General features: G+C 62.5%; 1 protein-coding gene across 4 annotated transcripts in view; it reads left to right on the top strand.

Annotated features, from left to right (window-relative positions):
• The first annotated feature begins 3,538 nt into the window (after positions 1 to 3,538).
• Positions 3,539 to 11,509, top strand: part of CASP7 (caspase 7) — a 41,665-nt gene continuing 33,694 nt past the window's right edge. For 2 of the 4 annotated variants that reach the window (XM_078853874.1, XM_073354331.2), the window contains exon 1: positions 3,539 to 3,860. In XM_078853874.1, coding sequence (XP_078710000.1) covers positions 3,558 to 3,860 — 303 coding nt within the window. In that variant the 5' untranslated portion in view covers positions 3,539 to 3,557. The remainder of the gene's footprint in view (positions 3,861 to 11,509) is intronic. The other 2 variants (XM_073354329.2, XM_073354330.2) reach the window with 2 other exon arrangements.

Here is an 11,509-nt window from a genome sequence, read left to right as displayed (position 1 = left end):
ACAACCCCAAAAGCGTAGCAGGAGTCAGTGTAAATGGTGGCAGAGCGTCCCTCCGCCAAAAAGCAGGCACAGGTGAGGGCAACTAATTCAGCAACTTGTGCTGAGGTTACAGAAGGTAAAGGCGCAGCTTCCAGGGTTTCAGAGAGTGAAACTACAATGTATCCTGCAAGGAGACGACCTTGATCGTCTCGAAAACAGGAACCATCAGTAAATAAAACAAGGTCAGAGTTAGGGAGAGGGACATCAGAAAGGTCAGAGCGCGGGACGGTGATAGCAGAGACAGTTGCAAGGCAGTCATGGGGATCACCGTCATTAGACAAAGGAAGGAGGGTGGCAGGGTTTAACTGAGAACAACGCTTTATGGTGATATATGAAGCTGATAGTAGTAAAAGTTCATACCTGGTAAGGCGGGCAGAGGAGAGGTGGCCTGTGTTACGTTGTAGCAGGAGAGTTTCTACAGAGGGAGGGACCAGGAGGGTAAGAGGAGAGCGGAGAACAAGGGAATCAGATATTTCGACTAGGCGCGCTGCAGCAGCTACAGCACACAGGCGGGGGGGGTAAGCCTTGGGCAACAGGGTCTAAAGTGGCAGAGAAATAAGCCACTGGGCGGTTCTTTTCTCCGTTCATCTGAGTGAGAACTCCAAGTGCACACCCAGATTGTTCAGGGCAGAAAAGGGTAAAAGGCTTAGAATAGTCAGGCAACCCTAAGGCAGGGGCAGAAGCCAAACCCTGTTTGAGGGAAACAAAGGTAGAATTGGCCCTCAGGGGCCAACAGGTTCAATGGTGTAGACTTCACTGTGGTCATGCACCCTTCCGTTCTGGCAGAGGACCACTTGGCCCAAATGCCCAGGTGCCGGCTTGCCACGGCTGTCCTAAGAACGCTGAGGAGTCACATGGCCCCAGTGAAGACGGTTGCCATCTCGGTGGAACCTCCAAATTGTCAAAGTCAGATTCAAGACTCACAGAATTTGTCAGACCACTCTGTTTATTAGCAAAGCGCTTTGCCAATGCACCCAGATATGCGAGCCCCATACAAAAGCTCAAGCTAACTTATTTATACAGATAAGCCAAAGCCAATTTAACATAACAGACAAAAGGAAGAGAAACTGACAAATATACATACATATCTTATTTGCATACTAACGTTTACCAATCTCCTAGCTCAGTAGGAGCTCTAAGTTAATTAGTTTGAGGACCCATTGTCTCACACTCCTTAATGTTTCTCTTCCTGACAACTATATTTCAACAAACCTTTCAAGCAGCATTTCTTTAATGAATTATAATTTAAATATAATTCATTCTACTTTCACACACCCCAGAAGGAGTTCAGGGAAGAAAATTTAACTCAGAGATTCACAATTTCCTCCATGCTCCCCATTTGCTTCTGGGGGGTGTAATCTGCTACATCCCAGACAAGAGCAAATTACTTCCCCTTACCTACGGTGACCAGATAGCAACTGTGAAAAAACGGGACGGGGGTGGGGGGTAATAGCCACCTATATAAGAAAAGTCCCAAAAAATGGGACTGTCCCTTTAAAAACGGGACATCTGGTCACCCTACCCTTGCTCCAAGTCACCTGCACTTGGTGTGCTGTGGGGAGGCAAAGCCAATACCAAGCTCATTCTCTGCCCCTCTCCCCGTCCTATTGCTTCTGCCGTTGAGATACAGGGAGGCCCCACCTGGGGTTGGGGGAAGCCTTTTATTTCAAAGAATTCCAAGCATTAACAAACCTAACAGGCTATGTAACAAACGGGACACTTGGCCTGTCAACCACAGCCAAGATAATGGCCCTAGTTACATCACAGCTAGAAAATCTAATCTAATAATATTATTAAATAACTCACTTGAGGTTCTTCCATCCAGGAGAGGAGATGACAATGGCCATTGCAGCAATGGTGTTGATTATATTCATATTTTGTATTTTTAATTACTGTGAAAGCCATGGATGGGTTTGAAGTAAACCAAAGCCAAAGCCATGGATGGGGTTGAAGTAAACATTATAAGAATAAGAATAAATAAAAATAAAATGTTTTAACTACTTTTCAACAGTGGCCTAGAACTGGAAGAATGAAACAAGACTGAGTCCAGTCTGGTATTTCCAGTTCTTGTCGGAGTTCCTTAGAGAGGTACTGCTCTCTGTTTGTTGATTTCATTATCCTTCTGTTTTGGTGCAAGGCCACCAAGTTTTCACACCTGCATGTTAAAATCAGGCTTACAGATTATGCTGCGCATCTACGATTTTTGACCTAGATATTCAATTTTTAACCATTTAAGGCTTTGATCCTGCAAAGTGAGGTGCACCTGCAGATCTATGCATGTCACAGGGGTTTGAAATTATTTTACTACTGTAATTTATTCTGCACGGTACACATTTAACTTTGTAGTCACCTGGAAGTGGGTCCTTTAGTGTAGAAAACCATTCCTTAGCTATGTGAATTTTATCAAGTGAAAAAGGATTTGTTTTTGAACAAAAAACATGCTTATTAGAAACAAAAATTGAGCTGTTCCAAGTAAAACTAAACCTGTTTCCTAGCAACAATGGCCTTGCTTTTAGAAGAGGGTGTTACCAAGTTTTGTGATTTTATCACAAGTCGTGTGGTATTTGGGGTCTTTCTAAAACCCTAGCTCATGAAGTCATATGAATACATGAGCTCAGCTTTAAAAAATATATATAATCCAGCCCTTAGAGGTGTGGAGAAAACCTTAAAAGTGTAACCTAAATGCAGTGTTGATTTTATTGGGGGGGGCCTCACAAATTTTAGAAAAACAAGGTCAGTGAGGTAGTCTCTTTTATTTAACCTTCTGTTGGTGAGAAAGATAAGCTTTTGAGTTTACACAGAGCTCTTCTTCAAATCCGGGAAACATTGTCACAAGGTGGAACAGATTGTTTAGCATAAGTAGTTGAAACAGGTATCAAGGGACCATTTAAGGTGAAGTGCCCTGTTAAGATCTCAGTAGTCATAGGGAGTTAGTTTAGTCAGTTACAAAATGCTTAATTTTTGTTAAAGGCCCAGCTACCTGAACCATGAGACTCTCAGCCTTCATTTAAAAAAGAAATAGGTTTCTAACTCTCAGGGTTGCAGAGAAACACCTGAACATATGAAGCAAACACAGCTGGATCAAAAGCTAGAAGAGAAATAACGCCCTGCCCTGCCAATTTATTATTTTAAAGACACCTCATGATTTGTAAACCAATCTCAGGACTTTTAGGGCCAGATTCCTGATCGCTGAGCGTTTGGACTTGGCAATACTGTGTTCACACCCTAATTGTTCAGAAACCAGAAGGGAATGAAAAAGAAACTCCAAAGTCCTACGGGTGGGGTTTTTTCAACCCGCCTCCCCCTAAGCCCTCCTGTTTGTTATGCCAAGCTCAGGATTTTGGGCAGCCGCCGGACACAGGATTTTGAAGGCTGGGGGTTGGCAAGAGGGCAAAGAGATTTGAGAAAATTCCCTTTTCAGGGCTCCCATGCTGCCAAACAGCGAGAAGGTGCAAATTTCCCCACCGAATTCGGGCCCTGAGGAGTGGCTGTGGGGCGCAGGGCTCCCCACAGGGCTGATGGGGGGCAGGCTTGGGGAGCTTCGCCTCGCCCCCTCTTGCGCTAGGGGGGCCGTCAGCAGCTCGGTCCCCACCCCGTGCCCCTCAAGCGGCGGAGGGTGGGGCTCGTATCTGCCCCCTCCGAGCCGGAAGAGCCGCCGCAGGTGCCCGCCCGGGCACAGGGCGGGGACGCTGGGCGCGGCCCGCGGGTCCTGCCGCTTTTCCTTTCGCTTTGCCCGCGCGGTCAGAGACCGCCGCGCTGACGGGAGCGGGAGCAGGCCCTGGCACTGGCCCTGCTGCGGACGGAGAGGGGGACGGCGCAAGGTCAGTGGGCCCTGGCGAGGCGACCGCCCCACCTGTCCGCGTCTGATCCCCCCCTCCCCCGGGGCGGGTCCGACCCGGCCCTCCCAGCCCTGATCCTCCCCCCGGTACCTGACCCCCCCCCTCAAACCCCCTCCCACTCCTGTTCCCAGCCCTGACCCTCCCCCCGGTACCTGACCCCCCCCCTCAAACCCCCTCCCACCCCTGACACTCCCCCCGGTACCTGACCCCCCCTCAAACCCCCTCCCACCCCTGACACTCCCCCCGGTACCTGACCCCCCCCTCAAACCCCCTCCCACTCCTGTTCCCAGCCCTGACCCTCCCCCCGGTACCTGACACCCCCCCCCTCAAACCCCCTCCCACTCCTGACACTCCCCCCGGTACCTGACCCCCCCTCAAACCCCCTCCCAGCCCTGATCCTCCCCCCGGTACCTGACCCCCCCCCTCAAACCCCCTCCCACTCCTGTTCCCAGCCCTGACCCTCCCCCCGGTACCTGACCCCCCCCCTCAAACCCCCTCCCACCCCTGACACTCCCCCCGGTACCTGACCCCCCCTCAAACCCCCTCCCACCCCTGACACTCCCCCCGGTACCTGACCCCCCCCCTCAAACCCCCTCCCACTCCTGTTCCCAGCCCTGACCCTCCCCCCGGTACCTGACACCCCCCCCCTCAAACCCCCTCCCACCCCTGACACTCCCCCCGGTACCTGACCCCCCCCCTCAAACCCCCTCCCACTCCTGTTCCCAGCCCTGACCCTCCCCCCGGTACCTGACCCCCCCCTCAAACCCCCTCCCACTCCTGACACTCCCCCCGGTACCTGACCCCCCCCTCAAACCCCCTCCCACCCCTGACACTCCCCCCGGTACCTGACACCCCCCTCAAACCCCCTCCCACTCCTGTTCCCAGCCCTGACCCTCCCCCCGGTACCTGACCCCCCCCCTCAAACCTCCTCCCACTCCTGTTCCCAGCCCTGACCCTCCCCCCGGTACCTGACACCCCCCCCTCAAACCCCCTCCCACCCCTGACACTCCCCCCGGTACCTGACACCCCCCCCTCAAACCCCCTCCCACTCCTGTTCCCAGCCCTGACCCTCCCCCCGGTACCTGACCCCCCCCAAACCCCCTCCCACCCCTGACACTCCCCCCGGTACCTGACCCCCCCCCCAAACCCCCTCCCACTCCTGTTCCCAGCCCTGATCCTCCCCCCGGTACCTGACCCCCCCCCCCCAAACCCCCTCCCACTCCTGTTCCCAGCCCTGACCCTCCCCCCGGTACCTGACCCCCCCTCAAACCCCCTCCCACCCCTGACACTCCCCCCGGTACCTGACCCCCCCTCAAACCCCCTCCCACCCCTGACACTCCCCCCGGTACCTGACCCCCCCCTCAAACCCCCTCCCACCCCTGACACTCCCCCCGGTACCTGACCCCCCCCTCAAACCCCCTCCCACCCCTGACACTCCCCCCGGTACCTGACCCCCCCCTCAAACCCCCTCCCACTCCTGTTCCCAGCCCTGACCCTCCCCCCGGTACCTGACCCCCCCCCCCAAAGCCCCTCCCACCCCTGACACTCCCCCCGGTACCTGACCCCCCCCCTCAAACCCCCTCCCACTCCTGTTCCCAGCCCTGACCCTCCCCCCGGTACCTGACCCCCCCTCAAACCCCCTCCCACCCCTGACACTCCCCCCGGTACCTGACCCCCCCCCTCAAACCCCCTCCCACTCCTGTTCCCAGCCCTGACCCTCCCCCCGGTACCTGACCCCCCCCTCAAACCCCCTCCCACTCCTGACACTCCCCCCGGTACCTGACCCCCCCTCAAACCCCCTCCCACCCCTGACACTCCCCCCGGTACCTGACACCCCCCTCAAACCCCCTCCCACTCCTGTTCCCAGCCCTGACCCTCCCCCCGGTACCTGACCCCCCCCCTCAAACCTCCTCCCACTCCTGTTCCCAGCCCTGACCCTCCCCCCGGTACCTGACACCCCCCCCTCAAACCCCCTCCCACCCCTGACACTCCCCCCGGTACCTGACACCCCCCCCTCAAACCCCCTCCCACTCCTGTTCCCAGCCCTGACCCTCCCCCCGGTACCTGACCCCCCCAAACCCCCTCCCACCCCTGACACTCCCCCCGGTACCTGACCCCCCCCCCCAAACCCCCTCCCACTCCTGTTCCCAGCCCTAATCCTCCCCCCGGTACCTGACCCCCCCCCCCAAACCCCCTCCCACTCCTGTTCCCAGCCCTGACCCTCCCCCCGGTACCTGACCCCCCCTCAAACCCCCTCCCACCCCTGACACTCCCCCCGGTACCTGACCCCCCCTCAAACCCCCTCCCACCCCTGACACTCCCCCCGGTACCTGACCCCCCCCTCAAACCCCCTCCCACCCCTGACACTCCCCCCGGTACCTGACCCCCCCCTCAAACCCCCTCCCACCCCTGACACTCCCCCCGGTACCTGACCCCCCCCTCAAACCCCCTCCCACTCCTGTTCCCAGCCCTGACCCTCCCCCCGGTACCTGACCCCCCCCCCCCAAAGCCCCTCCCACCCCTGACACTCCCCCCGGTACCTGACCCCCCCCCTCAAACCCCCTCCCACTCCTGTTCCCAGCCCTGACCCTCCCCCCGGTACCTGACCCCCCCTCAAACCCCCTCCCACCCCTGACACTCCCCCCGGTACCTGACCCCCCCTCAAACCCCCTCCCACTCCTGACACTCCCCCCGGTACCTGACCCCCCCTCAAACCCCCTCCCACCCCTGACACTCCCCCCGGTACCTGACACCCCCCTCAAACCCCCTCCCACTCCTGTTCCCAGCCCTGACCCTCCCCCCGGTACCTGACCCCCCCCCTCAAACCTCCTCCCACCCCTGACACTCCCCCCGGTACCTGACCCACCCCAAACCCCCTCCCACTCCTGTTCCCAGCCCTGATCCTCCCCCCGGTACCTGACCCCCCCCCCCAAACCCCCTCCCACTCCTGTTCCCAGCCCTGACCCTCCCCCCGGTACCTGACCCCCCCCTCAAACCCCCTCCCACCCCTGACACTCCCCCCGGTACCTGACCCCCCCTCAAACCCCCTCCCACCCCTGACACTCCCCCCGGTACCTGACCCCCCCCTCAAACCCCCTCCCACTCCTGTTCCCAGCCCTGACCCTCCCCCCGGTACCTGACCCCCCCCCCTCAAACCCCCTCCCACCCCTGACACTCCCCCCGGTACCTGACCCCCCCTCAAACCCCCTCCCACCCCTGACACTCCCCCCGGTACCTGACCCCCCCCTCAAACCCCCTCCCACTCCTGTTCCCAGCCCTGACCCTCCCCCCGGTACCTGACACCCCCCCCCTCAAACCCCCTCCCACCCCTGACACTCCCCCCGGTACCTGACCCCCCCTCAAACCCCCTCCCACCCCTGACACTCCCCCCGGTACCTGACCCCCCCCTCAAACCCCCTCCCACTCCTGTTCCCAGCCCTGACCCTCCCCCCGGTACCTGACACCCCCCCCCTCAAACCCCCTCCCACCCCTGACACTCCCCCCGGTACCTGACCCCCCCTCAAACCCCCTCCCACCCCTGACACTCCCCCCGGTACCTGACCCCCCCCTCAAACCCCCTCCCACTCCTGTTCCCAGCCCTGACCCTCCCCCCGGTACCTGACCCCCCCCTCAAACCCCCTCCCACCCCTGACACTCCCCCCGGTACCTGACCCCCCCCTCAAACCCCCTCCCACTCCTGTTCCCAGCCCTGACCCTCCCCCCGGGACCTGACACCCCCCCCCTCAAACCCCCTCCCACTCCTGTTCCCAGCCCTGACCCTCCCCCCGGTACCTGACCCCCCCCTCAAACCCCCTCCCACCCCTGACACTCCCCCCGGTACCTGACCCCCCCTCAAACCCCCTCCCACCCCAGACACTCCCCCCGGTACCTGACCCCCCCCTCAAACCCCCTCCCACTCCTGTTCCCAGCCCTGACCCTCCCCCCGGTACCTGACACTCCCCTCAAACCCCCTCCCACCCCTGACACTCCCCCCGGTACCTGACCCCCCCGCTCAAACCCCCTCCCACTCCTGTTCCCAGCCCTGACCCTCCCCCCGGGACCTGACACCCCCCCCTCAAACCCCCTCCCACTCCTGTTCCCAGCCCTGACCCTCCCCCCGGTACCTGACCCCCCCCCTCAAACCCCCTCCCACCCCTGACACTCCCCCCGGTACCTGACCCCCCCCTCAAACCCCCTCCCACCCCTGACACTCCCCCCGGTACCTGACCCCCCCCTCAAACCCCCTCCCACACCTGTTCCCAGCCCTGACCCTCCCCCCGGGACCTGACACCCCCCCCTCAAACCCTCTCCCACTCCTGTTCCCAGCCCTGACCCTCCCCCCGGGACCTGACACCCCCCCCTCAAACCCCCTCCCACTCCTGTTCCCAGCCCTGACCCTCCCCCCGGTACCTGACACCCCCCCTCAAACCCCCTCCCACCCCTGACACTCCCCCCGGTACCTGACCCCCCCCTCAAACCCCCTCCCACTCCTGTTCCCAGCCCTGATCCTCCCCCCGGTACCTGACCCCCCCCTCAAACCCCCTCCCACTCCTGTTCCCAGCCCTGACCCTCCCCCCGGTACCTGACCCCCCCCTCAAACCCCCTCCCACTCCTGTTCCCAGCCCTGACCCTCCCCCCGGTACCTGACCCCCCCCCTCAAACCCCCTCCCACTCCTGTTCCCAGCCCTGACCCTCCCCCCGGTACCTGACCCCCCCCTCAAACCCCCTCCCACTCCTGTTCCCAGCCCTGACCCTCCCCCCGGTACCTGACCCCCCCCCCCCTCAAACCCCTTCCCACCCCTGACATTCCCCCCGGTACCTGACCCCCCCTCAAACCCCCTCCCACTCCTGTTCCCAGCCCTGATCCTCCCCCCGGTACCTGACCCCCCCTCAAACCCCCTCCCACCCCTGACACTCCCCCCGGTACCTGACCCCCCCCCCTCAAACCCCCTCCCACTCCTGTTCCCAGCCCTGACCCTCCCCCCGGTACCTGACACCCCCCCCTCAAACCCCCTCCCACTCCTGTTCCCAGCCCTGACCCTCCCCCCAGTATCTGACCCCCCCCTCAAACCCCCTCCCACTCCTGTTCCCAGCCCTGACCCTCCCCCCGGTACCTGACCCCCCCCTTAAACCCCTTCCCACCCCTGACACTCCCCCCGGTACCTGACCCCCCCCCTCAAACCCTCTCCCACTCCTGTTCCCAGCCCTGATCCTCCCCCCGGTACCTGACCCCCCCTCAAACCCCCTCCCACTCCTGACACTCCCCCCGGTACCTGACCCCCCCCTCAAACCCCCTCCCACCCCTGACACTCCCCCCGGTACCTGACACCCCCCTCAAACCCCCTCCCACTCCTGTTCCCAGCCCTGACCCTCCCCCCGGTACCTGACCCCCCCCCTCAAACCTCCTCCCACCCCTGACACTCCCCCCGGTACCTGACCCACCCCAAACCCCCTCCCACTCCTGTTCCCAGCCCTGATCCTCCCCCCGGTACCTGACCCCCCCCCCCGCAAACCCCCTCCCACTCCTGTTCCCAGCCCTGACCCTCCCCCCGGTACCTGACCCCCCCCTCAAACCCCCTCCCACCCCTGACACTCCCCCCGGTACCTGACCCCCCCCTCAAACCCCCTCCCACCCCTGACACTCCCCCCGGTACCTGACCCCCCCCTCAAACCCCCTCCCACTCCTGTTCCCAGCCCTGACCCTCCCCCCGGTACCTGACCCCCCCCCCCTCAAACCCCCTCCCACCCCTGACACTCCCCCCGGTACCTGACCCCCCCTCAAACCCCCTCCCACCCCTGACACTCCCCCCGGTACCTGACCCCCCCCTCAAACCCCCTCCCACTCCTGTTCCCAGCCCTGACCCTCCCCCCGGTACCTGACACCCCCCCCCTCAAACCCCCTCCCACCCCTGACACTCCCCCCGGTACCTGACCCCCCCTCAAACCCCCTCCCACCCCTGACACTCCCCCCGGTACCTGACCCCCCCCTCAAACCCCCTCCCACTCCTGTTCCCAGCCCTGACCCTCCCCCCGGTACCTGACACCCCCCCCCTCAAACCCCCTCCCACCCCTGACACTCCCCCCGGTACCTGACCCCCCCTCAAACCCCCTCCCACCCCTGACACTCCCCCCGGTACCTGACCCCCCCCTCAAACCCCCTCCCACTCCTGTTCCCAGCCCTGACCCTCCCCCCGGTACCTGACCCCCCCCCTCAAACCCCCTCCCACCCCTGACACTCCCCCCGGTACCTGACCCCCCCCTCAAACCCCCTCCCACTCCTGTTCCCAGCCCTGACCCTCCCCCCGGGACCTGACACCCCCCCCTCAAACCCCCTCCCACTCCTGTTCCCAGCCCTGACCCTCCCCCCGGTACCTGACCCCCCCCTCAAACCCCCTCCCACCCCTGACACTCCCCCCGGTACCTGACCCCCCCTCAAACCCCCTCCCACCCCAGACACTCCCCCCGGTACCTGACCCCCCCCTCAAACCCCCTCCCACTCCTGTTCCCAGCCCTGACCCTCCCCCCGGTACCTGACACTCCCCTCAAACCCCCTCCCACCCCTGACACTCCCCCCGGTACCTGACCCCCCCGCTCAAACCCCCTCCCACTCCTGTTCCCAGCCCTGACCCTCCCCCCGGGACCTGACACCCCCCCCTCAAACCCCCTCCCACTCCTGTTCCCAGCCCTGACCCTCCCCCCGGTACCTGACCCCCCCCCTCAAACCCCCTCCCACCCCTGACACTCCCCCCGGTACCTGACCCCCCCCTCAAACCCCCTCCCACCCCTGACACTCCCCCCGGTACCTGACCCCCCCTCAAACCCCCTCCCACACCTGTTCCCCAGCCCTGACCCTCCCCCCGGGACCTGACACCCCCCCCTCAAACCCCCTCCCACTCCTGTTCCCAGCCCTGACCCTCCCCCCGGGACCTGACACCCCCCCCTCAAACCCCCTCCCACTCCTGTTCCAGCCCTGACCCTCCCCCCGGTACCTGACACCCCCCCTCAAACCCCCTCCACCCCTGACACTCCCCCGGTACCTGACCCCCCCCTCAAACCCCCTCCCATCTCCTGTTCCCAGCCCTGATCCTCCCCCCGGTACCTGACCCCCCCCTCAAACCCCTCCCACTCCTGTTCCCAGCCCTGACCCTCCCCCCGGTACCTGACCCCCCCCTCAAACCCCCTCCCACTCCTGTTCCCAGCCCTGACCCTCCCCCCGGTAACCTGACCCCCCCCCTCAAACCCCCTCCCACTCCTGTTCCCAGCCCTGACCCTCCCCCCGGTACCTGACCCCCCCCCTCAAACCCCTCCCACTCCTGTTCCCAGCCCTGACCCTCCCCCCGTACCTGACCCCCCCCCCTCAAACCCTTCCCACCCCTGACATTCCCCCCGGTACCTGACCCCCCCCTCAAACCCCCTCCCACTCCTGTTCCCAGCCCTGATCCTCCCCCCGGTACCTGACCCCCCCTCAAACCCCCTCCCACCCCTGACACTCCCCCCGGTACCTGACCCCCCCCCCTCAAACCCCCTCCCACTCCTGTTCCCAGCCCTGACCCTCCCCCCGGTACCTGACACCCCCCCCCTCAAACCCCCTCCCACTCCTGTTCCCAGCCCTGACCCTCCCCCCAGTATCT

This window comes from Lepidochelys kempii, chromosome 7 (genome assembly GCF_965140285.1).
Source record: "Lepidochelys kempii isolate rLepKem1 chromosome 7, rLepKem1.hap1, whole genome shotgun sequence".
Classification (NCBI taxonomy): Eukaryota; Metazoa; Chordata; order Testudines; family Cheloniidae; genus Lepidochelys; species Lepidochelys kempii.
This window is presented reverse-complemented; position numbering and strand designations above follow the sequence as displayed.